At 39.7% G+C, this 27,808-nt stretch overlaps 2 protein-coding genes and 1 long non-coding RNA gene across 9 annotated transcripts in view; 2 read left to right on the forward strand and 1 right to left on the reverse strand.

The window, feature by feature from the left end:
* On the reverse strand, positions 1-22,765 carry LOC100698378 (alpha-1,6-mannosylglycoprotein 6-beta-N-acetylglucosaminyltransferase B). 2 transcript variants are annotated; one of them, XM_025909624.1, is made up of 18 exons: positions 22,642-22,765; positions 22,163-22,218; positions 20,129-20,244; positions 14,465-14,594; positions 14,226-14,374; positions 10,452-10,516; positions 8,832-9,005; positions 8,586-8,753; positions 8,317-8,486; positions 7,931-8,062; positions 7,348-7,481; positions 5,943-6,076; positions 4,384-4,539; positions 4,156-4,302; positions 3,899-4,015; positions 3,706-3,780; positions 2,112-2,272; positions 1-1,801 (listed from the first exon to the last, which is right to left on the reverse strand). In XM_025909624.1, the coding sequence occupies exons 2-18, from the start codon at positions 22,186-22,188 to the stop codon at positions 1,630-1,632; spliced, it is 2,226 nt and encodes a 741-aa protein (XP_025765409.1). In that variant the 5' UTR covers positions 22,189-22,218; positions 22,642-22,765; the 3' UTR covers positions 1-1,629. The 2 variants fall into 2 exon arrangements, with proteins under 2 accessions (XP_025765409.1, XP_025765410.1); XM_025909625.1 differs by lacking the exon at positions 1-1,801 and having other exon boundaries at positions 2,130-2,272; positions 3,904-4,015.
* LOC112847649 (uncharacterized) lies at positions 1,686-2,198 on the forward strand. Its single transcript, XR_003221303.1, has 3 exons — positions 1,686-1,818; positions 1,924-1,992; positions 2,081-2,198. It is a non-coding gene; the product is annotated as an uncharacterized LOC112847649 (long non-coding RNA).
* The window catches only part of tbc1d24 (TBC1 domain family, member 24), a 19,958-nt gene continuing 12,359 nt past the window's right edge, over positions 20,210-27,808 (forward strand). The window contains exons 1-2 of one of the 6 annotated variants that reach the window (XM_005448273.4): positions 20,332-20,346; positions 26,097-26,207. The gene's annotated coding sequence lies outside the window, so the exon portion shown is untranslated. Of the gene's footprint in view, positions 20,347-26,096; positions 26,208-26,250; positions 26,276-27,713; positions 27,784-27,808 lie in introns of those variants that run through there. The other 5 variants (XM_025909626.1, XM_025909627.1, XM_003438459.5 and 2 more) reach the window with 5 other exon arrangements.

Raw genomic sequence — 27,808 nt, forward strand, 5'->3', positions numbered from 1 at the left:
CAAAAACAACTTTAATTTTCCTTTGTTCCAAATACCCTCCTGACTTAAATACAAGTCCATTTCCATCATCTTTGGACGGGTCCAGCTAATTTTGCGAAAGTCACATCTGACAGAGCCAAACAAATTCACAGAAATGCACCAAAGCTGTTACAAATATTGTTTTCGTGGACGATTTCACAGCCATTTACTAGTCTATCATGTTGTCAACCAGTCTTGTTGTCGCAGGCCTGAGCGGTCTGATCCTTGAGTGACAACATGTTCTGGTCACATAAAATGTACTGAAGCAGAAAAAAAGGTCTCTTTTTCCGCCAGTTAACATTCATCAGTGTGTTGTTTCCAAGAAAAACCTCACATCAGTCAAGCTCAAAACAGCAGATTGTTGCCATTGCTGGAGCCATCTTTGCTAACAGCTGTGCTTTGTAAGTGCAGCACCTCATCACTGACTGTGAGCTGTAGTTTCACCTTTACTTGTTATCATTTGTTTCTTTCACGTGTAGTTGTGCAACCGGTTGGTGGGGGTGATGAGAAAAGCCTGTGTGACTCTTTGAGGCTTTCAGAATGGAAATGATTAAATGTACGTATGTAAGATTTCCATTTTTGTTCATATCAGCTTGGAGCATAACGCACCCTTGGGCTCTCAACAAATCTGTAAGTCATGAAGCAATCGGGGAATAATCCTGGAACCCCAGTGCAAAACGAGACAGCCGTTGTGATTAAAATCATTTTAAGCTTTAATTTCTATTTTTAAAAAATCATGGAAACACAATTAATTCTGTCTTAACTGACTTTTTTCACAGGTTCAAATGACATAAAGTTTGCGTTTGAAAGCCAAACAATGAGTTTCTTCCTACAGCAATCGTGGGGGGGCATAGATTTAAAAAGAGCTGAGGGGGTTTCCTAAGTCAAAGATGGTTGGGAACCAATGGTTTAGATGACAGTATAATAATGGTCATATGGCTGTGACCTCCCAAATGGATTCAGAGGTTATCCATGATTCACTCCGATAATGAGCCTCATCACTTAGGCTGTCACCCTCTCTCCTTTAAGGCCCCAGGCTAATATCTGTAGCCAGCAAAGCATGAAGGAGCAACATGAGCAGCAATCCCATGCAGCACTGGCCACTGTGATACATTACTGTAAGCGAATGAATAATTAGATACTTATTTTGCATAACACTGAAGCCTACTGCACTGTGTGTGACTAGAGTAGGCGAAGAACTGATGTGAACTGGCCTGCTTTGTACTCGCCGGTGCCAGTTTCCACTTGATTTAAACACATGTAAACACATTTTCCCTGAGGTGCATATTGCCGGCATTCAAAGGCTTTTTTTCTTAAGTTACAGCAACACTTGACGCCAAGGGAAATCAGGCCTTGGATTTACAGTTCTTCAGCTTGTCAAGTACTTTAAGGAAATGACATTCAGTCATGGTTGCTTCCTCAGAATTGTATGTCATTTGAATGTGTACACGTACACAAACATGACTGCAAGGCTTTCAATGGCTTTGGCGGGAGAGCTGTCTCCCTTTCGCTGGGAATCTTTACCTGTACAGCATGCATTGCAGATGGCTCTTTGGTGCTTTTCCTGAGTTCTTTCAGTGTTACTTAGAGGGAGTCAAGACAGATTGCAACCTATCCAGTTAGGTGAGATCTGCAGGGACACAGTCTGCGATAGGACGGATCAGAGCCAGCACAACTGAAAAGCAGGGGCTCCTGCTGGAGGCCACACTGACGACCCCAAGGACTGTAGGAAGGAAACAAGTGGTTGAGTTCTGGCAGCACGCTGGCGCAACTTAATCCAAGCCTGCAAATTAAAAAAAGGTAATTAGTTTATTTGTATATACAGTAGTGTACCTATTGATACTATAGAACATTCTACTATATTGCATTGTATTTGTTTAATGGTATCTTTGTGATCTTGTTCAGTTTTATGGGGAATCCTGGATGTTGTACAAGAAAAACGGCGGTGCTTACTGATTTTTATCTGCTGAAAAGGTTACACAGCATTAACATTCAGATCTTATTACCACCAAGAGATCTCAAACATTATATTATTCATGTTTTGCCCTCGGTCTGTTTCCAGATGTGCGTCTCAGTGTTTGCTAATTTCTCACCTGGTAAACGCAGCAGGGGTGTTGAGGTGGTGAAACAGAGCCGGCTCACACACGAGGGAGGACCGCCGGCACGCACTCACACAGGACTGACCCAGTGGACCTAGGTGAACCCTCAGAGCACTTTTTGGTGGCCAAGTAGGGACAGATTTACTGCAGAAGTTCTTGGGCGATTTAGGATAACAAAGAGAAGGAAAAAACTGACAACGATTAGTGTTTGAACCAAGCAAGAACTGAAAAATCTCTCCAATATCTAACGCTCATAAGGGAGCAAAGGCCTGGGAAACAATCCTGACTTTAAATTAAAATCCGGATTTATCTATTATATAAATACACATAGGGTCTTCTTCTTGTTCCTCTTCTTTGATAATATTCTGTTTGATGGATCCCCAACTGGAGAAATCTTTTTCTGTCAATACTTTACTCATATGAACTGCAGTTGTGATCAGAAGTTTCCATATACTCATCATGGGCATGATTGTTATGGTATTGCTCTATTGGAATATCCAATAGGACTCAATAGTAAAGTTTAAGAATTTCTTCATTATTCCATCCACTTTGTGCAATGTAGCAGTACCACTGCCAGCAAAATAGCCCCAGAGCGTGATGATACCACCACCATGCTGGTACAGTGTTGTTAGGCTTGAAAGGCTCAGATTTACTCCTCCAAACATACCTCTTGTCACTGTGGCTAAAGCTCAGTCTTTGTCTCATATGATCATAAAACTTTTCTCCACTTTTCTCTCTCTAGTCAAGCTTGAATACATCAATTTTGGAGCACTGTGATGTAAAAATGACTTTACAGTGATGTTGGTGTTCCAGGGGTTTCAAGTTCAGGGCAGGCTTGAGCCCTCCTGCTTCCTGCGTTGTTCCTGAACCCATTTTCCCTTTTCAGGACCTTTGCAAAGAGGTGACACATCTGAATAATTTGTGCTTACGTACAACTGTCTGAATTATGATCTTGGAATCCGAAGTTGTTTAGAAATGGCTCCAACTTGTATAAATCTACAATTCTGTTTCTTAGCTCTTCACCAAGTTCCTTGGACTTTCCCAATGTTCTGAGTATTGGTCAATCCAGTGAGGGCTGGTAAATAAATCCTTTTTGTGCCAGCAAAGAGAAAGAGTTGTAGGCTATCACGATCACTAATGAGAAGTTAACAGGCTTTGGCCTGGTCAAGTTAAAAGACCCTGTAGAACCTTAAACTTATTAAAAGATTGAAGTGAGTGTCTGTATACACCTGAGACTGTAAGTCTAATTTAAAACCTGTGAGGATTAGAGAAAATCCAAACTAATTACCAACTTGTGCACCCAATTTTTCATTTGTAAAGTCATTAAAGATGCATGCTGTACAATCATTCCACTCTCTAAAGAACAGTTAAAAAAATAATTAAAAGCCCCAAATTATCGTGTAAAATTTTGACCACAAAAATTCCAACAAAGGCACTGAGGCATCAACTGATAGGTTTACAAAGGCATTCATTCTTTTTTGAGATTTCCACACATTTCAGAACATACTTCATAATTCTGATTTATGACTGAAATTTGCTGGGGTACCACCTAATAATAATATTCCATCTCCTTTTTACATCTTTGTACCTGGTGAGTGATGTAACCAAGGACCCGCTTCAGCATTCCCACACAAGTGAACTCCTGAGGAGTGAAGGACTTCACCTGCAAGATCAGACATACACACGCTACCTTAAATGGAATTTGGGGAAATAATATATGTGTGCATGTTTGTACTGAGCATACAGTTTAACTGTGATTTGGTATGTTTAGTGGAAACTACCTCACTTCTTAGAATCGCTTTGATGGCCTCGCGTATGTCAGTCTTGTTGGTTACATCCACAGTCCATACGTAGGGTTTACCAATGAATTTCTCAGCATAAGGGTGCTGGGAGGAGATCTACGATTGAAAATTATGAACTGTTATTATATCTTTAATAAAATATTGCCAGTATTTTGAATTCAACAATGAAATAACAATTTAGATAATATAAAATATTATTTTTAAGTTTTTTTCCCCATGATTTAAGAGTTGCTTACCTGTCTTGTGGTGGGCTTGCCCTTGTAGAAGTCATTGTTGACTGATGAGTGTGGAGGGTCAAATCTCGGCTGAATAAAGACACAGCCCATTCCTATTGCCTCAATAGGTGCTGGACCTTCATAGGGGAAGCCAAGACCTACAAACAACTGCAAGGGAAGATTTATAATATTGCAGGTTGTCCAAAATAATTCTCTGGCTTTTTACACTGTGATAGGCTCTAATTAGACCTTAGCTTTACGGAGAAGTTGTTGAAAGTGTTCCTGAGTCAGCAGTCCGTGGTTTCTGATGAAGCTGGGCAGATGCAATGTGTGTCCAGGAGGCTGATAGACTGTGGCGTGAGTCTCCAGTTCCTCACTGATCACTTTCACATACTCATATTTACCCTGGAGATTACACACAGAAAAACAACAACAACAAAAAAACAGATGGAGCACTGAGTACATGGAATTCAGGCGTGTTCAAAACCAAAATATACATGATATAAATATTTTCTTCTGTCCTGTGGCGCTATTTATCCATCTGGTGTAAGCTTCCCAATTTTGGTGATACCGGCTGTAGAAATGTTTGCCTTCACATCAGCATAACGGAATAAACATCGCCAGTCTTGTGGTTCTCCAAAAAAGTCCAAAAAATGCTTTTTAAAAACAGAAATAACGATCAAGTTTCTCAAATAAAGCCACAAACTTTCTGTGAGCAACAGAACCATTTCCGTTCTGTCAAAGTGAACCCACCAACCTGGCAAACATGCAAATAAATGGACTGGTATTTATATAGTATGGTATTTACCTGTTCTGCTCTAAATGAATGAAATCACACCACATAAGCCATATTCACCCATTTACATGGAATTACTTCTGCTCCTTTAAGTGAGCTCAACCTAATAATTGCATTGAGAGAAATTAGAGGTTCAGTGTACGAAGTTTGTTCAACAATATTTTGACATGTTGACTGGAAGATGCCCTCTGCCCCTCTCCTAGCTATCTACCACTGATGAGACACTTGACATTAATGCTCCATGTCTCATCTATAAGGTTTGTTAGTTGCATGTTTTCTTTGGCTGGTATAGTTTGGTATAAAGGCAAAAGCTTCACAACAGTTGCCATGGAGTTTCAGATTTACTTATCTTTTAACTTTTCAACAATTCAAGTAGCTAGTACCCTTAGTAACGCAGTTATTAGCAGTACCATCTAGAACCATCGTACTCGAGAGAAGGCAGACATTTTTATACCCAATATCTCCAGTGCAGTTATGGTAAATGGTAAATGGCCTGTACTTATATAGCGCTTTTCTAGTCCCTAAGGACCCCAAAGCGCTTTACATATCCAGTCATTCACCCATTCAGTGTCTTGCCCAAGGACACAACAACCGAGACTGTCCGAGCCGGGGCTCGAACCTGCAACCTTCCGATTACAAGGCGAACTCCCAACTCTTAAGCCACGATCGCCCCAGTTCACACCAAAACATGAATCCTTGAATAAGTAGTACTACAAGTCTGCCTATTAACAAGGATTTTTGAGTTTTAGGTGACGTACAAACTAAGATCTAGTCGATACAGTGGCCATGAGGTTTCAACTTAAGAAAACATTAACATGGTTTTTTTTCTACTGCCATTGTGTTTTATTCAAGCTTAGCTGTATTGTGTGTTTTTTAATTGTTGGTGTTTTCCTAAGTTGCAGTGCATTTAACCTCTCATAGCCATCAAGTAGATGGCTATGAGAGGTTCTTGGCATAATTTATTGTGAATGTTTGTTTTCTGACATATATGTACTTTTTTCGGTCCTCATACCTGCCACATGTATTCTTGTTTTCCATAGACCACCGCTATCCTGTCTTTCTTGTAGCTCGCTGGCTCGAGCTCGCTTCCCTTCCTAACGGTCCCTTCACTCACAAAGCCCAGGAAGGAATTATCAGGAGTGTGAGCTGGAGAGAACAGAGCAAAGAGGACTTAAAGGACATCTAAAAATAATTACTCAAGGGTTTGAACTTCAGTTACGTTCAGAAAGAAAAAGGTAAAGCAGCAAGTCAGTCCAGCAAGTTTTTGGTAGAAATGCTGACAGACTTGAGTAGAAACTTCTCCCTAACTCGGTGATTATTTTAACTAAACTGTGATCAAAGATGGCGAACACTTATGAACCTATCTGCTCTGAAGATGACATAAAGAATAAGCTGATTGAGAGAAATGTGAAGGCTACCATTACCGAGGACGCTTATTAGGACTACAGTTGAATAACAGTTTATATTAAAATTCTGCAAGAGAGGAAAAACATGCTGTGCAGCATAAATCATCCGCTGAAGGAAATGAGAACTCCACATATATAAGAGGGTTAGGTGTTTGGATAGGCAGCTGCCACCCTGCTGCCCTCTGACACACTGAGGTAGGTGTGAGAGATGAGTATTTACTTTAAAAGGAATGTGCCAGCAAAGGTGTGTGTTCAAACATCGATTTGTAACCTTTGCGTGTGTGTGTGTGTGCTGTCCTCTTGTCTCAAGATACTTGTTTAAAAGACCTTTGCCAAATCTCCCCTCATTCACCCAGCACAGAATTTCCTGCTGGCTCCTTTTCAGCTCCACTTGTCTCCAGCATCTGTCTGGGTTCACCACTTCACACACACCTATCAGATATAGTAGTGATATGCAATGAAACACTGCTATGGTCATGCAGCATGTGGGGGTTTGGAGAAAAGCGACCTTTGGTTTCTTCTGCCTGTTTACAGTTCTTGTTTCCTGTAATCCTTCAGTCAACTGTCTTCCTCTGGACTTTTGCAAAACAGAAGCATAAATGCTTAAACATTCTCAAGCTTCATTCTTTTCTTTCTTCCTACCGTGTCCTTCTTCTGTTTTGTTTTCTTTCTGTCTTTTGGTCCTTCTCACATCCTCAACTAACACCCCCCTCCTCCTTTAGCAGGACAAATAAACAGTGTTCCAAGCTGAGGGATGAAGAGTGGCTCTCGGCCCAGGGCTTCCAGCTTGTCTCCATCTCCCGGCAGGGTGGGAAAGATGACAAGGAGAGGTGTTGGAATGAAAGCTCCGTCTGGGCACCAAGTTTATTTAACCTTAGCTATTAATCCTCCCATTGTAAGGACGCTTAGAGGGTTGCATTGGAGACATATATATTTAGAGTGCATTTTTAAGATAATTGTATCCATGCATAGAACATAGGTACAAATCAACACGCGTACATAATGACTTACGGAACATGGTCATGTACTGCAGAGGTTGGAGATCCCAGCTGCCCCACAGCGTTTTATATCCATGGCTACGTGCGTAGCTCGCAAAGTTAAAGGCCGGTTCAGTGCCAAATGAGTCCAAGATTCTGAAGCGACACCTAGAAAGATTGTTGTTTTTGAATCATTTGTCATTCATTGACATACTTATTACTACATGTTTTGGCGCATAAAGCTGCAATCGTCATGCGACATACTTATATTTAAAATCTTACAAGGCCCTGAATGTGTCAGGCAAATATCAGGGCCAATAAAAACTGGACAAAACAACATGTAAATGTTTAATTCCTCTTTGACTGAAGGATCTCACAGTTTTCCTACTTCCCACTGAAACAATAATCCACTAAAGCAAGCTGTATAAACGTGTCATACAAGTTCAACTTTATGGAAAACAGAACTAATTTTTTATTATTATTGTTATTATCGCCGGTGGCTTTTTTATTAATGACAATAATGGTAGTTTCTAAATCATTTATCACTACATCAAAAGTCTTCATAAGAAAGGACTTGAAATGTACTTCCAATATGATCCAGAAAATTGTTTATGTACTGGTAATGCTTGAAAGCCAGTCCCATGGCTCCTTGGAGGTGAGCAAGGCCATGATAGTCGGTATAAATGAGGTCAAAGGTCAGGGGCCTTTGGATCGGACAGCTGCCTCTGCCTGGAGCAGCACCTATCAAGCTGAATTAATCACAACAAACACAAGTCAGGTTCTAGAAAGGACACCAATAATATTGTTTCCCTCTTTTCAACACTACAGTATGAAGTAATCACAGATTAGCTGGACTGATAAACACAAGGTTGTGTAAAACATGTATAAGCTGGCTTTAAGGTCTGTAATTACATCATATATCAGTGACGCCAGAGTATAAATCCTATTCAGTCCAATTAACTAATTAAATTATGTCCAAATAAATAAAATTAGTAGTAGTAACCTGTGAAGTTGGTGCTGTGAGGTGCTGAAGATCAGGTTGTGGCCAAGGATTGTTAGGCAGGCGCTGAGGTCTGCCCACTGAACCAGTTCTCCTAAAGGACCACCTCTTTCCACCATTGCTTCAAAATGCTGGCCAACACTTCCAGACAGGGCACCAGGATAAAGCAGCACCTAAAGTATATAAAGTCCAAAATTATTATTTCATTGAGTATGGACTATATAAAATGAAATACCTCAATAAACCTTAGTCACTTATACATATACATATACCCTCATCTGTGTGGAGACTGTGTTATTGCTGCTCTCTTTCATCCTCAGACCAGCCTGTATCCACTGTTCAGACATTTTTTCCACTCTGGAGCGGATAAACTTAATTGCTGGGCTGCTGTTGTTGCTGATCGCCTCATACAGTGGGAGTAGAGATTTACGTATCTCAGTCTGCAAATGATTATAACATGAAAGCAGTGAAAATGTCATCATTCCACATCAACAGACACAGGCGCATCAAGAAGCTACCTTCTCTGTATGAGCTTGAGGTTTCTGATGCCAGGGCAGACTAGAGTGGTTTCTTCCATCTTGAGGGGGACAAAAGTCCTCTGTCTGGCTGAGGTAAGTCAGTATGGAGCAAGTGGTACCATCCACTCCATAAAAAGCATAACAGGGGTCTGACTCCCACTGAGCCTGCAGGAACTGCCACAGAGAGACGTGTTATGTCATTAAACATGTTATTTACCTGGTCAAAACTGGTCGTTGTAAAACTGCAAAAACTGAACCATAAACAACACATTCAATTCACTTCCATTCATTTTAATACAACTGAACTCATTTCACTTTTATTTATATAGCACCAAATCACAACAGCACTCATGTCAAGGCACTTTATATTATAAGGTAAAGACTATAATAATAGAGGGAAAACCCCAACAATGGCTCCCTATGAGCAGGTACTTGGCAACAGTGGGAAGAAAAAACTTCTGTTTAACAGGAAGAAACCTCTGGCAGATCCAGATTCATGCTAAGGCAGGGGCTGCCATCTGCCATGAGTGGTTGGGGGTGAGGGGAAAACGATAAAACACACTGAAAAAGAGCTGGAGATTAATAAAACTAATAATTAAATGCAAAATAGTGTATAAGCACCAATAGCAAAAACAGAGGAGTGAAGAATAAAGGCTCAATGCATCATGGGAAGCCCCCAGCAGACTAGGCCTATTGCAGTGTAACTAAGGGAGGATTCAGGGTCACCTGACCCAGCTCTAACTATATGCTTTATTAAAAATGAAAGAGAGAGCATCTTTAAGTAGAGAGTGAGTAGGTACCTTTTTAGATACTGTTTCTAAGATTTTTAGGACAGAGTACAATAACCTTACTTTTATCTTAATTTAGAAACAGGAAGTTAGAGGTCATCCAGGTCTTTATGTTTTTAAGACATTCCTACAGATAAACTAATTGCTGTGTGTCATTTTGCTTCATGGGTAGAAAAAGCTGGTGTCATCTGCATAACAATAAAAATATATGGTGTACCTTCTAAGGGAAGCGTGTATAATGTAAATAGAATTGGTCCCAGTACAGAACCCTGTGGAACTCCATAATTAACCTTAGTGTGTAAAGAAGACTCCACATTTAGATGAACAAATTTTTGACATTGCTTCCACATACATTAGAATAGAGCTTTAGTCACACTCTCTCACAAAGAGAGAAGAGAGAGAGCATAGATCAGGTCATTGCAATGAAGGAACTAAATGCATCTGTCAACAAAAACTAATTTGATTAGCACTTGATTGTGTATAGACAGCCACACAGTGTCTTTTCCATTTACAAGGACTAGTATTACCTGGTTTTTAAGAAAATGCACAACACTTGTGGTACATAATGAATTTAACATGTTGGCCAGTTACAGGTATTGCGTCATAAAGCCATGGATGGAACTGATACAACAACAAATCTGTTAGCTAAGTAGGATAAGAAATGGAAGTCTTGTCTCTCAACCAGGAATAGATATTGACAAAGGTCATTCAAGGTTGAAATGTTTGCTAGGATGTCTTCATAGTAAAAACATATATAAATATATTTTTAATAAGCATAAGCATTTCAATACACCAATTAAATTTGCACTCCCAAACATTTCCACTTTCTCACCTCCACCTTCTCTGCACATACTGGATATGCAGGATCCACTGGCACTTCACACTTCTCGTTGGGCCCTGTGGGGTAACATATTAACCGTCAAACTTTTTTTTCCTTTTTATGGCACTTTAAAAATGCACCATTATTCTTTAATTCCTGCATCAGTAACAAAACGTATACTGTAGAGTCACCTCAACTCGGCTAATGAAGAACAGCAGACAATAACTTTGATATACAACCTCTTGACTGAAATGTGCACAGTGAGTAGCAGCCATCAGCACGATGTATAGTGCTGCCATGCCTGTATGAGGCATTAGACTAGCGCTCTCAGAGACCCTTTCCCGTAAACCCCCCACCATCTCTAGCCAATGTCAATCAACTGGAATGAATGCACTCACGCACACCTGACACACCTGCCTCCTACCAAACATTCCCATTTACCATGCTGGCCCTTGCCAAAGTACACAGTCCTTAACTGTGTAAAACAACCTAGTAAAAAGGGAAAGAGAGAAGAAAACTTGTAGGCAGAGCTGAAGCATGAGCACCTAAAAACAGTGATATGCTATACGAGCACAGCAGAAAGAAAGAAAAAAAACCTTCTGAAAAAACAGGAGTATGGGCAGACAAGCTGGTGAAAGGACTCCTGGGTAATTCAGACATATTTTATGAGTGTGAGGTAATGTAGGAGGGAGAGGGTGAGGGGCGAATAGGCTGGTATTGGGGGGAAGTCTGTGCCTCTGAATATGCGGGTGGCACATGTGGACATGGATGTGTATGCATGTCCACAGAAGTGTGTCTACAAGCATATCCATGTGATGGTGTCTGTGTGGCCTAAACTATATGAATTCCACTTTTTCAATCATACTTACCCATCCCCAGCACTCACATACCCATTCAACCCTTCGCGTGCTAACCGGCATGCGTAACCCGACTCTCACCTGACACCTCACAGGAGGGTCGTAACGTAAACTTTTTTCCCTCCCCATGCCCGGTGGATTGGCGCTGGCTCTGTGGGACTTGTTAAACTTCTATTCAAGGACTTCATCCCCCATAACCACCTGCACACACACTGACCTCTAGCCCCGCCATTCACACCTTCTATTATCACAGCTTGTTAATTTCACTGTGTGGTTAACCTTTTCTAAGGCTGTGAACCATACATTTGGCTCAGAGGATCAGTCTACCGATACAGGCGCCCAGAAAGAGGTAAGAAACCAGCCAATTATTGGGATTTTTTTTTAATTGGTATAGCCAAAGCACAGTTTAATTTTAAAAAGTATAATTCTTATTGGATCTTGGACAATGGAGTATTTCTAATGAAGGGAACTGTAAAATTAAGTTAAACTAGGAAAGATTTATATGCTAATATGCCCGACCTCTCAGTGAGACCCAGTCAGCCATATTTAAATCTCCTCAAATTTGGTTTTGGAGAACTTGAACTAATAATTTGATTACATGTAAATCTTCCATGTCATAGTGTTAAATTTAATGGAATCTCATCAAATTAAATTTACTTGATTGTTATACTGAAAATATTATACTGAATATATTTTTAATAATTAATTATTTGAAAAAATACACCTTTGATTTTACATATTTCAGTTGCAAAGAATCTTTTTTAGAGGATATACAGTTGTATACTGACAGTTTACAAATTCTGAATGGAAAAAATGTTAATATAAAAAATGGTAATTCACTCTTTTCAAATTTAAAATTGAAGTTAAGTAACTATACCTTGGGGTTGTGCAAATGTTTCAGCATCCCGTTAAGTCATCTGTTTTGTATCAAGCTAAAAGTCTGTCTTTATTCTGTCTGCAATGTCCTGCGGATAACTATAACTCCTGAAATAGTTTTAGGTGGTCTTGTATATGTTTAAAATCCCCCTGCAGATTTTCAATAATGTTGAAGTCGGAGATCAGTGGGGGTCATTCCAAAAGCTTCAGCTCGCACTCCTTGGAGATTTGCAAGGTGTTATTTTACCAAACTCCTATGGCTTTTTTGGCCAAATGGCACAATTTAGCATTTATTTGTCCCTCAAAGAAGTCTTTTATATCCAGACATTGCTTTACATTGTTCACACAAGGACTTTTATGATGAGGCTACATGTAGAAGCTGTTAGTGCAGCAGATAAGAGAAGTTCTTTCAAAAGAGGACACACAAGCCACCGTCTGTGTTTGTTTCTCTTTAGTCATTGATTTGAAAAAACCCAGTAGTAACTTGAATTTTTTTAATTCTAAAATTGTCCGATTTGGCCATCGTAAGTGTTTTTTCCTTTCCCTGTTTAGTGCATAGTCAATGGACAGTAACACGTTATAATACAGCCCATAACTAAGAGCACAATTCCCCTGAAATAAATAGAACTTCCATGTGTTTAATAGAAATTACAGTGTAAATATAATTATCTACGAATAATCAAAGGTAGGCAAAGTTAAGCCACTCTATATTTACCGAATATATATTGTTTATTTTTCCGCTATGTTAACAATGAATAACGTAGTACATAAGGTTACTGACAGTATCATTATTTCTTTGTTTACTGTAAAAACCTGACTTTTTACCTCCTTCTTCTAGTGAACCTGCCTTTAAGTAGTTTTAGGCAAATATAATTGCATTGAATTCCAAATAAAATACATTATAATGCCATTTACTTACAGCGGAATTACCCCCTTAGTTGTGGGCTGCATTATAAAGTGTTACTCACTTTTTTACTCTCAACTAGCACACAAAGAACTCTATGAGCTGCATCCATAGACAGGTTTTAAGCACTTTGAATTGTTTGCAAACCCCAGTGGATCCATTACAGGGTGCTTGGAGTTTAGTACCTTACCCGAGGATACTCTGATGTACAGATGCAGGAGCTGGGGATCAAATTGCTGACCTCCTAAATTGGCAGACAGCTTTTGAAGTGTGTAGGTGATGATTGGCTAATGAGGAGATGTGTCTGAAACAAAAAGCATTATCTGCACTACAAAAATAAAATAAAATATAAAATGTCTGAGTAACTTCAGACTTCTAAAATTGACTTCTAATTCTTGACACGTATGATTTGACACTAGGACCATTCAAAAACACTGGCTACTGCCAGCACAACCCCTCAGCCTCCTAGTAGACACATCTATGCTGTGAATATTTGAATCAAATTTAAAATATTCACAAAATTATTAGAAAACTTCTTCTGATCTTGACCTCAAGGTAACTGAGAGTCGAACTCAGCCAAGATTTTTAGTAGATACCCCGATGGTATAAATTTGAAACTCATCCGTCGCCTCATTCTGAAGTTTTTTCCCAGATCTCATCTTGACTACCACAACTCCCTCCTTTTAATTCCTATAGAAACTGCAAGTTGGAATTGTTTTTTAGCTGCTTAGAGCGACTTTTGGTCAGAAGCTGTAATGAGCAGAAAATTCCTAATCACAATTTTTGATGTGTTTATATTTGAAGAAAGATTTATTTTTAATGTCTGTTTGTTATTGTAGGGGTTGTATTCCCTTTATTTTTACTTCAATAATTACCACTAAAGCAAATATTATTTGCTCACGGGTGCCCAAACCATTGCATGCAAGTTTACAATTTCCACCCACAGGAAATAACAAATCCAAACTGAACAATGAAATACAAAACTGTCTCTTGAAGTCAAGAAAAAAGTGAGCACATATGGTAAGTCTATTCCTGTATCATCGTTTTAGTTTCCGTCAAAGAAAAGAGAAGGTTGATCATTGTAAACACAATGTTAACCATCTTAAGTCATTTAAGAAATATTGGAAGTGATAAAAGCCAGGACTTCACCTGTGTGTGATCTACGGTTATCAAGTGGTGTTGGAGCTTCAGCCTGATGGTGGTGTTGGTGGTGACGGCTGAGCTGATCAAGCCTCTGCGATACTCTTTTCAGCTCTCTTTCTACTAAGCGAGCCAAACCTTGCTGGTCCTGTCTGAAGCTGGAAAAAAGCAGAAACCCACGTGTGACCACAAAAATGCACTATAAGTCATATCTATATTTAAAAATACTGAGATCCATAAATCAATACCTCTGCAGCAGCAAAGTGAGATCATTTCTGGTCAGCTTGGAGCCATCTTTCTCTCTGCTCAGCCTCTGTACCTGAGTATTCAAAGCCTCCAAGCGCAGAGCCAGGTTACGAAAGCTAAGCCCACGCTGACCTGTAATTTAAAGTATACACATAGAGTATGTCACATGTTGTAATGTATAAGTGCTATTATTAAGTCTAAAATGAATATTATTAGTCTATTAAATAAAGGTATGCTCCAGAGCATAAAAATACACTCTTTCACTACAAAGAGCACTATTGCATTTTATTGGACAACAGTAAATGATGAATCAGGAGTGAGACCAGTCTCTTTAGCAAATGTTTGATTCTCTATTAGAGGTCACGCTACCTCAGAAAAGGCCTTAGAAAAGGCTCTTTAGCGTCCCAGTTTGCTGGTGGGACTTGAAGCGGCCCGGGTTCGAGTCCCGCCCACAGCCCTTTGCTCATGTCTTCAAACTCTCTTACTCTGCTATCCTGTCTCTCTTCACTATCGCTATCTAACAAAGCAAAAATTTGAATAAACAACAATAATAATAATAATCATGCAAAAAGAAAAGTCTCTGATGTACAGTCATGGTTAGGAGTTTACATCCCCACCTCATTGGCATGAATTTTGGACTTTTAATGATTTCTTTGAACTTTTCTTTTTCGAGAGCAGATATGATTGAGTAGCACAAACCTTTACTGACTTAAATGTTGGATTTTCTTTGATCGTCACAGGGTCAAAGTTCACACACAGACCTACATACAACCCCACTAATAGTTGGTTAAACTTCCCATAGCAAGTTGCACCTCGACCCGATGTTTGTGGCATAATTAGTTCACTCTGCTAGGCAGAATTGGTATAGTTGATTTGAATTGTTTGGTTTCCTGAAATGGATCAAGCTTTTAAGTGTTGTCCACAAATTTTTAACAGGGGTGAATTCGGCGCTTTGGAAACACAATTCCAGCAGCTTAATGTTAGCCTTCTTTAGCCGTTCAAGAACCAGTTTTGTTGTGCGTCTGGCATCATTGTCCTGTTGGAACACCCACTTGTGTTTCTATGTGCTCCAATCTTCTAACTGTTGATTTGAGGTGTAGTTGAAGAATCTGGAAGTAGTCCTCTTTTTTAACTACTCCATCCACTTCGTGCAATGCATCAGTACCACTGGCAGCAAAACAGCCCCGAAGCACCATGCTACCGCCATCATGCTGGACAGCTGCTGTAGTGTTCTTAAATTTGCAAACCTCACCTTTATAACTTCAAACATACCTCCTGTCATTGTGACCACTAGCTCAATTTGTGGCTCGTCTGACCATCAAACTTTTCTACAGGAGGCATTTGGCTTGTCCCCATAGGCAGACGCAAACTTCAGTCCAGGTCGATGGTGTTGATTTTTTGGTCTGCACCCTCTCAGTAAGATTCATTTCAGTGTGGACGGTGACGCTGGTGTTCCAGCAGTTTCCCATTCATGGCAGGTTTGAACCTTCCTGGTTCATGGGGTTTTCCTATCTTAACCGATTTCCTCTCATCTAAGGGTGACAGTTTGAGTCTTCCTCCAGACCTTCGCAAAGTGGTGACACATCTGAATAACTTGTGCTTACGTACAACTGTCTGAATTATGATCTTGGAATCCGAAGTTGTTTAGAAATGGCTCCAACTTGTATAAATCTACAATTCTGTTTCTTAGCTCTTCACCAAGTTCCTTGGACTTTCCCAATGTTCTGAGTATTGGTCAATCCAGTAAGGGCTGGTAAATAAATCCTTTTTATGCTTGCAAAGACACACTACCAGTTGTAGTCCACGATGATCGCTAATGAGAAGTTAACAGGCCTTGGCCCAGTGAAGTTAAAAGACACTGTAGAACCGTAAACCTATTAAAAGATTTGTGTAAATTTATAATAGTGTTTCTGACAATTGTAAACTTCTCACCACAACTGTACACATACATGAAAAAAGAGGTTATTTGCCCTACGTCACCATACATACTTTTGCTAGTTGACCAAAGGAGGTAGGTTACAGTGATATTTTTAACACTATTTAAACACTGACTATTATGACAAGTTAAACGAGAACCCTCTACTTCTTGAGTTTGGACATGTGGATTGAGTATATAGCATCTGGGTGACCTAAAGCAGCATTTTTCATTGTCAGAACCTCAGTTAGACAGTGAAAAAACTGTGAAAATAGCGACTGTATGTTGCCATAAATACTGACGATGATGCTTAAAGAGTTCAGAGTGAAACAGTATATTGAGGATGTCTTGACCAAACAAAAATTCAATTCACAAAGAGCGTTTTAAAATAGTTTTGCTGGCAGTGAGCATCAAATATTGAGTTCTACACTGGATTTAACCTGTGATGCACAGAAAAAATCATGATGTCATTTCATCTTTGTTTGCTCAGCTGATTGTCAACATGTTATTACTGGCCTGCCAGGGCTAAATGCAGTTTTTAAATGATGATTTCATTTATTATGGGAAAAAAAAGTTATCCAAATCAACCTGTCGGTATGTGAAAAAGTAGTTGGCAGCTAAACCTAATAATTGATTGTGTCAACCTTGGCAGCAAGAAGTACAATCAAGCCTTTGTGATAACAGACAAATAGTCTTTTACATCACTGTAAAAGAATTTTGGCCCATTCTTTTGTGCAGAATTGTTTTAATTTAGCTACAGTGGTTTTTAGGCTTTTTCACATCATACTAAAGCATCTTACTTGGGTTAAAGTACAGAATTGACTGGGCCTCTCCATTAGTCAATCAAAGGTGCACTTGCTGGTGTGATCATTGTCCTGCTGCTTAACCCAAGTGCCACTGAGCTTAAGGACACGAACTGATTCTCAGATGTTGTCTTTCAGGATTTCCTGGTAGATAGCAGAATTTATGTTTCAATCAATTATGGCAAATCATCCTGAAGCAGCAAAGCGGCCCCAAACCATCACACTACTTCCACCATGTTTGACTGTTGTTATGATCTTCTTTTTATAAAATGCTGTGTTAGCTTTACATTAGCTGTAAAAGGACTCAAACCTTCCAAAAAGTTAAACTTTTGTTTTTGTCTCCTCGGAGTTCTTTAATAGTTGCCATTTTTGCCCAGTCTTTTTCTTATTGTTGAATCATGACTTAAATGAGGCAAGTGAGGCCTGCAGTCAGGGGTGGTGGCAGGGATTTAGGGCCATGTGAAACAAAAATCTCACTTCAGGCCTCACCACTTGAACATTGCAAACCATAAAGCCAAAAATATATAACACTGTGCAGACATGGATCAATATTCTAGAAGAGAGTATTGGGGCTGGCATGAAATGTGGGATTAAAAGAGACTGGCGTCCCCCCAGCTTAAGTCTAATAAACATGATGAATGAGAAATGCAGTTTGAGTAATGAAATGGTTTTAATATGTGACCTCCTGACCATTTACTGCAATTTGGTGTGTGTGTGTGTGTGTGTGTGTGTGTGTGTGTGTGTGTGTGTGTGTGTGTGTGTGTGTGTGTGTGTACTTCTGTGCAGGTGTGTTGTATCAGCAGGAAATGTAAACATGGCAAAAACCCAGAGCTTGTCTAAGGTCTGTGGTGCTTGGTCAGAATGACTAAGCTAATATTCAGAGAAAGTTTGGTTCTAACATGTATGATTTAATAAAATAAATTATACTGAGTATATTGTGATTAACAAACACATAGCTTTGAAGAGAAAAGGTGAGAAAAGTATTCATTAAAATAAGGTTATGTTGAGATGGATGTTAATGTGAAACTAAGCCTAAGAAAAGTATTGCGAAGTCATGGTACAAAATAGAAAAGAAGAAAATCTAATGAAGTGATTTTAATGTTTTAAATCATGTTGAAGATCACAGAGTGAAAGAGAGAGGGGGGATGATTAAGGTGTAGCTGGACATTGGGTGATTAAATGTCAAAAATGGTGACTGGGTGTCACAGTGGGTGTGAGGTCAGATGTCATCACTAAGACATGACATCCAGGAAGAAAGAGGAGAGAAAGAATGACCGAGTATAAAAGTTTTGTGTATCAGAGATAAGGAGTTCTTCCCTCTGTCCTCTGCAAGATGAGGAGTTCAGAAGGTTGGATCTTGTGAACCAAACATCTACGGTTTTATAGGCCCCGTGTCAGTCATGGGCCATTAGAATCATTACTTTTCTTCCCTGTGGCGTCCCTCCCTGCTGTTCTATAGACGTTTTTCTGGGTTCTTTTGTGACCTCCTGGATGAGTCATCAGTGCACTGTTGGAGTAGTTTTGGTAGGCTGGCCACTTCTGGGAAGATTCACTGCTATTCCAAGTTTTCTCCATTTGTGGATAATGGTTCTCACTGTTGTTCACAGGAGTCCCAAAGCCTTAGAAATGGCTTTGTATCACTCCAGACAGACTGATAGATGTCAATGTCTTTGTTTCTTTGCTCATTCTTTAAATCATGTCGTGATGTGCTGATTTTCAAGCTCTTTTAGCCTGCTTCACTTTGTCAGACATGTTCTGTTTAAGTCATTTCTTGAATCAGCAGGTCGGGCAGTAATCAGGTCTCAGTGGAAAGTGAAACTGAATTCAGCTTTCCAAAACAATGTGGTTAATGACTGTTATTTTATGATTTAATAGGAGGGGAAATTACTTTTTCACAAAGGGCAGGTAGGAAATGAATGAATGAAATCATCCTTCAAAAACTGCATTTTGTATTTACTCGGGTCATCTTTGTCTAATATTAAATTTGTTTGATGATCAGAAAACTGTAAGTGTGACAAATGTGCAAAAAATAAGAAATCCTGAATTTTCATAACATGATATCAGTGCAATCGGACATCATTTTAAAATTTAATATATCAAATAACTTTGCAAAACTGCAAATTTTCCACAGAGATGAACGTTTGGTGATAAATGGGAGCTGGATTAATTGTGTGCCCTTCCAACAGCTATTCCCGTGTGGTATTTTTTCCAGTACAACTACTGCTGGGTGGCTCTTTGTACACAACTTCTGGTGGGTCCCACAGAGCACAAAGCAATTGTGGCTGTGTGTGTCAGTGGCTTAAATGCAGGAGTGGGTTATACTGTCTGCTAAAAACAATTTTCCTAGAATTTGAGACGAAAAGCATCGGAATGTTTAGACAAGTATCATCTTTTGTGGTTGCATTTTGAAACCGATTCACTGGTAGGCACATTGTTCAAGTCTTTCACAAAAGAGCTGGCTCTGTCTTATGCTAAGTGTATATATTTGGTTACTAATCCTCACAAAACGGCTATTTTTATTCACTGTAGAAACATATTATGTATAAATGTATTCCTATGTGTGGGATTACCACACTTCATATAAGTCAAGTGAAGTGAATTAAGAAACCTTCCCAAACAACCATGTCTACACCATCTTAAATGCCTTCCTTTAGAGAAACAGTTTAGCCAGACAAATGATTTTGGGATTGGCCACAAACCCACAACTGTCAGACGCCTGGGAGGACCCACCGGGAACTGTGTACAAATCTTCATGTAACACTGGCAAATCAGTCAGGTCAGATCTTAATCCCTGCACACAAAGAGCTTCTTTCATAATCACTGTTGCCCAAAACTATGGTAATGTGGGTGCGCGCTAATGTATTACCGTTTTTGCATTTTCAGAAAAGTTTTAATAGGAAACTAAATCCACTTGTAAACTAAACTGTGTGTTTGTGTGTATGAGTTACCCAGATCCTCGGGTGAGCTCCCTGCAGGATCATCTCTGGTCATCTCCAGTGGCACCCACAGGCTCTGTAACAGCAGGGTGACCACAGACAGGCACAGACACAGCACCAGGCAACCACTAGAGGGCACAATACACAGAGAAATACTCTACAGCACAATCAGTGGTCACCAAACCCTTTTGGGTGTCATGTACCTCCACAGCCCAGCAAAATAGACTCAGGTAACCTATAGCAGCATGTATCCTTACTTGAAACTGGATGTTATTCAGTGTTGTGTTTTATGTTAACACACTGTAGAAGCCATTGTAGACTTTGTCCTACGTGATAGTGGGTTTACTTTGACTCCAACTCTTCCACTAGTTTTAGCTTCAAACTATATGCTAATACAATTTTCACATTATTGCTAGCTTTACCTATGAGCTACTCGTTTTAGATAATTATTTAAGCTGTTTTTATTACTTTAATATCCCGTTTCTTTTAGGTTAAGCCTACTTACCTGTTATTTTTGTTAGCAGTTGTTGTTGCTTGATGATAAGTCTACCTTTGGCAGACAGTTTAAGCTAACTTTAAGCTAACTATTTCAGCTACCCCATTGTTTTTAAACTGACAAAGAATGTAATCGAATACGATACAGTGTTAAAGTCAGGAGCTATCCCTCATTTTTATACATTGCTTGGATAATGGGACATAGGTGATGCAGTTTACATGGAAATACAGTATATCAGGCAAATGCGTGGTCATTTGGTATGACCACGCTTATTCTTCACACAGTTTGAACTCTCTCAGGCATCTTTCATGTAATTTTATTAAGTACTTTTCATTCATTTATCCAGGCTTTTTCTTTTTGGATGCTGGCGCCTTTTGTTTTGTTCTATCTTGAGATGATCCCACACTGGGCTTTGGGGAGGCCAGTCCATGACTGATAGAGTTTCGTTGTGATTTTCTATCTAGATATACTTTTACTGCATTGTCACTGTGTTTGGGATCATTGCCGTGCTGAAAAATTAAGCTGTTGATAATTAGACTTTTTCCAGATGGCAAATCTGATGGTAAAGTTTGGCTCCTTGAAAGCAAAATATAAAGAAGTGAGAGGTAGTTAAAGACTTTTGCGTGGTATTGAACTACCTCTAAAATTTTGTATATAGGTATATTTGTTATCAAATCATAATTCACGTCTTTTCAAATGGTTGAGGGTGTTGTTTTGCCTTTAATCTCTAAAAATGCCCCCAACGAGAACCTGTCTGACAAGACAGGTTCACTGTAGCATTTGCTACAGTGAACCTGTCTTGTTGTTATTATCTTCTTTGATTGTTTATTTTTATTATTTATTGGTCATGTATCGGGCAGGACATAAAACATTACTTTTTAAAATTAATTTTCACCATGTCCAACCAGTTAAATGTCCTTTAAACTTTATAAATTTGATTTTAGTAGTAACCTTGATGCGATTTAAATAAAAGAAACACACACAGGCAGACTTTGCCTTTCACTAAATTCATTTAGAGAATGTGGAGAGCTAAATTGTTCCATGACTTCAAGTGAGGGAACCCTGGCGTGTAAAAACAAGTATCTGAAGATTTAATTGGGGCTAAGAGAGCCATCACTCTCTCTCACTTTCATCAGGCCAGTAAAAGTATTCACCCTAACCCGAAAACATACTGCATAGCCAGGCTCAAGTGCACACACAATAACTCTGAGGGTTCTCTTAGTGCCTATAAAGCTCCAGATTCAGATCCAGATCAAATTATTTTCCACTCAGTTGCATTTCATCAAAATTGTCAGTCCACTCATCACAAACTTTGAGCTGCACGGCTCAAAAGCCTCACAGGAGAAATCATGTTAAAACAAGTTACTGAGTAATGGTTGGCCTACTGCTGGTGATATCACATGCTGGGGAGATCCAGTTATGCACTAAAGCCAGCTAAAAAATTAGCTGTCAAAATGAGAATGACAATTTCAGGCAGCCAAAGGAAGAAAAGCAATATGTGACCTGTTTTTCTACTTTCTACTGCGATCTATAACGAGACCGAGGCTTACCTACGAGGCCGCAGTGCGACGCGCATGGCCCTCTTTTTGCAGGGTGTAGGATGTCACTGTCAAAGTAATAACATTAGAAATTCCAATAAATTAAACATGCACTACACTGCAAAAGTGGTACGGTTACATTTCTTATTATCTAATTTGGATTGAAGTGACAGAAAAACCTTTGTACTTTTTCTCTTTAAAATTGCAAATTAATGGACACAATTTCCAGCTAAACTCCATCAACAAATTTTACAGACATAAATAGATGTCAGAGCAATGCTGCTGCCTGCAGGAAAGACCGCCAGCTTGTTTGGCCAGTGGTCTTTCGGCATTTCTGTTATGTTCATTAGACTGATAGAAATGCTAAACACAAAAACGCCTGTCACCAGCCTGTTGTGTGTCAATGTGAGTCATACACAGAGATGTCTCAGCAGTTTACCTCACAAAACCAGTCAGCACACAGACAACCACACACTCAGAAACATCCTCACCTCTATAGGTCTTCAACCCAACCCAGTGGCAGCCATCAGGCCTCCTTTGAAAACACAAACTTAAAAAAGGAAATAAAGTTAGGGACGGGACGTGGCTTGCCGCTCTCTTTTCCCTCCATCTCTGGCCCTGCCTTTTCTCTCTCTCCCAGGGCCTATGGGTAGGCATCCTGCGGTAGTCAAGGGAACCAGACTCCCCTTTAAAGAAGACAATACCCGGAGTGCTGCTTCGGCCTTTCAGAGGTACAATGGAGCCCACGCTACTGGGTGTCACTTTCTTTCAGGCTCACATTAAGTGCTAGTAGTGAATTAATACACAAGCTGGGAACTTATTTAGGTAGCTCAGTGGGTGCAAAGCTTTGGTGCTAAATGAAATATTACAGACACAAGACGGAAGGAACTTAATGACAGTGAAAATCATAATGATGGTGACAGAACAAAGAAAATGCCCCCTCGAAAGTGTGTAAGTAACAATGCAGGGAAAAGATTGTAAGTTTGAAATGTTATGTTGGAACTATGTCAGGGTTAGATAGAATTTCATGCGTTTCAGGCGCAGATTTTCGTGTATGTAAAAGTATGTTTCACCAAATCTGATTATGAATTACTTCTGAGATGACCTTATAGTCCAAGTCCTGAGAAAGTGAAAATGAAAAAGGTCTTTCTAAAGCACTCCAGTGTTAACGTGGGCTTAAACACTATAGCAGATAATTTTTTAGGACCTATATTTTCTTTGTTCTATTTGGCAGAAAACGCTCTAATGTGTGTCACATGTAAGTTAACATGATTCAGCGCAGCAAACATTCTAAGCTGGTTCCTTTAGGAGTAATTTAAAAACATAAACTCTACTGTTTTTGTGAGCATGTAGGCGCCGAGTACATGTATGCTGTAAATACACTGCATCCGGCTTCTGAGAAAGTTCTTCCATTGAGACGCTCCAAGTGACCACCATGACTGGCAGTCATCAGGAAATTCACAGAAGCATAGTTGCCTTCTTAACTTGTTCCTAACTCTGCTTCATTCTTTCTTGATTGCCAGTGGCAGTAAACAAAGTGGATGATGCTAACGTGGGCCCAGAGGACACATTACGATGCATTTTGGTACAACTAGGATGTCGCAGTACAGTTTTCCCCCAAAGGGACATATATCATCGGCGTCTATGATGTGGCCACACCCCTGGTAGAATGAAAAATAAAATATGAGGGCGTAGACACACCTGCCACTTCGTATACCTGCTTTATTGTGTCAACAGTCCTGCTGTTTGAACAGAGCTTTTCCTTTATTCTTCCCATTATAACACACAAAGAGCTTTTCTAAGAACTTGAAGCTCTGTGTTGTCTGCATGTATAGCCACAATGAAAGGACAAGTCAAACTGGCCCTCTCTTCCTGCTCAGATCATAAGTGTAGAGGGTAGTATACCTGAAGTTCTGCGTCCTCGGTAATATGTCTGGGTGGCACGATGTTGGCCCTGTGTTATCCCAGAGCCACGTGGCTTCCAATGCAAACATGTACAGCTGACAGAGACTGCGTGGAGATCACTTGGCTATACTAACTGCTGAAAGAAAACAGTATTCACTGACTGATTGAGTTGTCTCTCAGGGACATTCCTGATTTGGCCTCAAAGGGTGACTTGTCTAAAGCCTGTCAGACCAATGGAAGGTCCAGTGCTGCAGCATAGCTGATATAGCTGAGGTGGCTTTGCTGAGCTCTAAAAGGTATTGCAAGTACCATAGTATGTTTTGCAAGAGAATGGGTCTTCTTGGCTATTTGTGCCCTATGACGAGAATGTAGCTCAAAAGTATTGACTCACCATCCTTGCAAAAGAACCCCTTACATTCAGAATGGTATCCACAAACTGAAGCCCTAAATCAGTCAGGGATTATTCCCATCGAGCTAGAACAAGAGGTCAATTCTCCTCATGTGATGCTACAGGTCTTTGTGTGGTACATGGAGGAGCCTGGAAAATCAGATCCCTAATGGTCATTTGGACACCCGTAAGTGGACCCTGTGATTTGACGGTCTCACCATGTGAAGCAGGGGTATTATTAAAAGGATTGGAGGGAAGATGCAAAGAAGACCGGGTGTTTGTGAGACAAGGTACTGGCCAAAAGGCTTGGATGGTGAGAGCATCCACCCACAGTTGGGGTATTTGTCTCTCTATCAAAGTGGCTCGGTTAGTATAGTGTGGTCACAGTGGATGACTGAAATAAACTGTTGACATGAGAGGACACATATACTGAATCAAAAACAGGGTTATTTAAATGTGGTTGCATAGTGGTGATTAAGTACAAGAGAGGTGGGAATTAAATCAGAAATCAGAAATGGACCCAGTGTAGACTGTGTAAACTGTTGTTTTCATTTTTGTGAGGTTCATGTGCATCCCTGTGTTCTAATATGGATTTATTAAAGTAATTATTAAAGTACTGGAGCAAATGTATTCAGTTGCATTGATCCTATCTATGCTTTAACTGTGCTCTAGCCCAGCCCCAACACACCCCTGCACATATGCTTCGTGTGAGATAGTGTGCTGATATTTGTGTGCATGATAATACATCCATTCAGGGTGGAGTGGGAGGTAAATGGCGTCTTGGGTGGTGCAAAGTGTGAAATAGAAAAGACTTGATGAGTTATGACCTTAAGGCTTACTTGTTTCTCTCATAATCCAGAGAACCATGTACATGGATGACAGATTAGATCTGCCTCACTGTGACATAGCTGCTCTCTTCTTTTGTCATTTCTGTGTGCTGTGCAATGTAATCAGTTTTGTGATGGCTTTTTACTTATATTATATAGGGAAAAACACAAGTGCTGATATGTTCGTTTATTACTAGTAGTAGTATTTGCCCCTTTTTCTTTATTACTGAAGTACAAAATGACGGCATAAAAAGACATCGGCAGTGCTTGAGAGGAAGAGAGACAGAGCCAAACAACATTTTACCCAGAGTCGTTCTGTGATGGCCCCACAATTTAATCATCAGTAATAACTGTCATGTGTTGGGCGGTTGTATTTTGACGGTCGCTTTGAGTCCTGGACAAAGGCAGGGCTTGTTGTGCTTGTGAGGGTACTTCCTGTCCTGTTCCAGTGCCATCACATATTTGACACAGAAGGTCTGCAAGTAAACAGGACATAGCAGATAATGGGATCTACCACGCAACAGTACTTTTCTTCAGAAACTAAGCCATGGATAAATATTTGAGTTACTCTTCGGTGCACTCAGCAGAGTTTATGTAATTTCATAGCTTTTTGTGTAACATAAATGTTTGATACTGGCATGCCCATTGCATAAACCCCAAATTTGTCATGTCTGCTACTAATATTATATAGTTTGTATTCTAGATTTATGTTTGTATTAAGGTTGTTGTTTTTTTTCAAAAAATAATCTAACAACCTAGTGAGTGTACAGATAAGTGACTGAGAACAGTTTATATTTAACCACTCCATCTGAGCCCCTGTCTGCAGCTTCAGCAGCTGCACGCTCAAAAACGCTGCGACCGGGATTGGAGGCAGTGCGCATGCTCGAGGGTACTTAATATGAACGCTGTCTCCCGTCTCAAGACATCTCAGACTCAGGTAGGGATATTCATTTAATTTTCTTCTGACAGCTATTTATGTATCGTCTTCCTTGTTGTGGAGTAAAGGTAATACTTTGGTGTGTTTCTAGCTTTGTGGATATGACACGCTTTTCTAAAAATAATAAGCGGAAACGTCTTGTTATAAACAAACTCCAAGACAGCCTTTGGACCAAATTAATTTGTGGTTGACAACGTCCATGCTGGCTAATGAAGCAACGTTAGCCAATAGCTTGCTCAAATGTTTTAGCGTTTGTCCGTATCTGCACGCTTGTTGTGGAGGTTATGTGTTTAGCGAGTAGGTTTTGTGCGTCTAGTTAAGGTTCCGGTTGCTCCTGAATTGCACTGACAGATGCGGCTAGCTAAGGCTAACAGTGCTAACTTGGCAAGTGTGAATGGAAAAGGGTATATCAGATTTACTCCGGCGGTAATGTTAAATACCCTGTGACCCGTGTCCGCTGGCTTCGTGCTAGCTTATTTTGCCTCAGCTGGTTAGCTGACGTTAATCGTTTATAGGATTGAAAATGCAGCTAATTTGGAGCTGTCACCTCAGTATGTGATGACACAATTGTACCTGCAGCCTTACCTTAGCCGTTTATGTGCTTTTACTGAGCGTCCAGGATAAAACTAACAGCAGTAATTGGTTTTATAGTACAGCTAGCTGACAGTACAGTACGCTCTCCGTTAAGGCTAGCAAGAAGCTTCCTCCTCCTCCCCTCTGTACTTTTTACATTAATATCTGAGGCAGAGATGTTTTGTTTTGTTTTGTTTTTTCAAATGGACTTGCAGCATCAGAAGAAGTACGGACATGTTGGGGTTTTTTTTTTTTTTTTTCTGTTTTTGTAAATTTTCAGACATGTCATTCTCATCTACATCTATTATCTGTGAATATAAAGTGTATAGTGGTTAAATCAAAGATTGTTTAGCTGGAAACCCTTAAACTATTACAATATTCCTTTCTTTTTTGTATTTTAAATGCCTGCTTTAGATTTAGGTGTAGACTATTATACAGGAAAAAAGTCTACAGGAAAATTCTGTTGTCTTGATGAAAGGTTAAAAATGCAGTTTGGTTAGCATAAATCCAACCATTTCAGCCCTGAGATTTGGGAACTGGTAATTGGTCAAAATAATGGCTAGGCTGGATCAGTCTGACATCTTTATTGAGCAGCATTTATGTAATTATTTTAAACAAGATTGCGTTTAGATTTTACAGGTCACAAACAAAACAAAACAAAACCACAAAAAAAGGAAATGGCCTTAAAGCAAAAGTTTGGCAATGCTGTGGGACGAACAAGACTATTTCACTTCTTGTTTTTGGGGTTCTTCAGTCATTCATAGTGATTGTACGCCTCTAGTGAGTTTTCCTAACTTTTCAGAGCCATGGTAAAAACTGCAGCTCATACCTTTTGTTGTCATTAATTCCTTGTAGATTTTATTGGTGTAATTCTCCTGTGATAGAAGCTGCCCTCTTTTCATCTTGGCCTTATTTCTTTATTTTTAAATACAGATTTATTCTGTTCTTTAGTCACCCAGTGAAATATTCATCCTGCAAAACAAGCCCAAAACTGCTCATTCCAGTAAGTGGTTAATGAAATTCTAAAC

Source organism: Oreochromis niloticus, linkage group LG8, assembly GCF_001858045.2.
Source record: "Oreochromis niloticus isolate F11D_XX linkage group LG8, O_niloticus_UMD_NMBU, whole genome shotgun sequence".
Classification (NCBI taxonomy): domain Eukaryota; kingdom Metazoa; phylum Chordata; class Actinopteri; order Cichliformes; family Cichlidae; genus Oreochromis; species Oreochromis niloticus.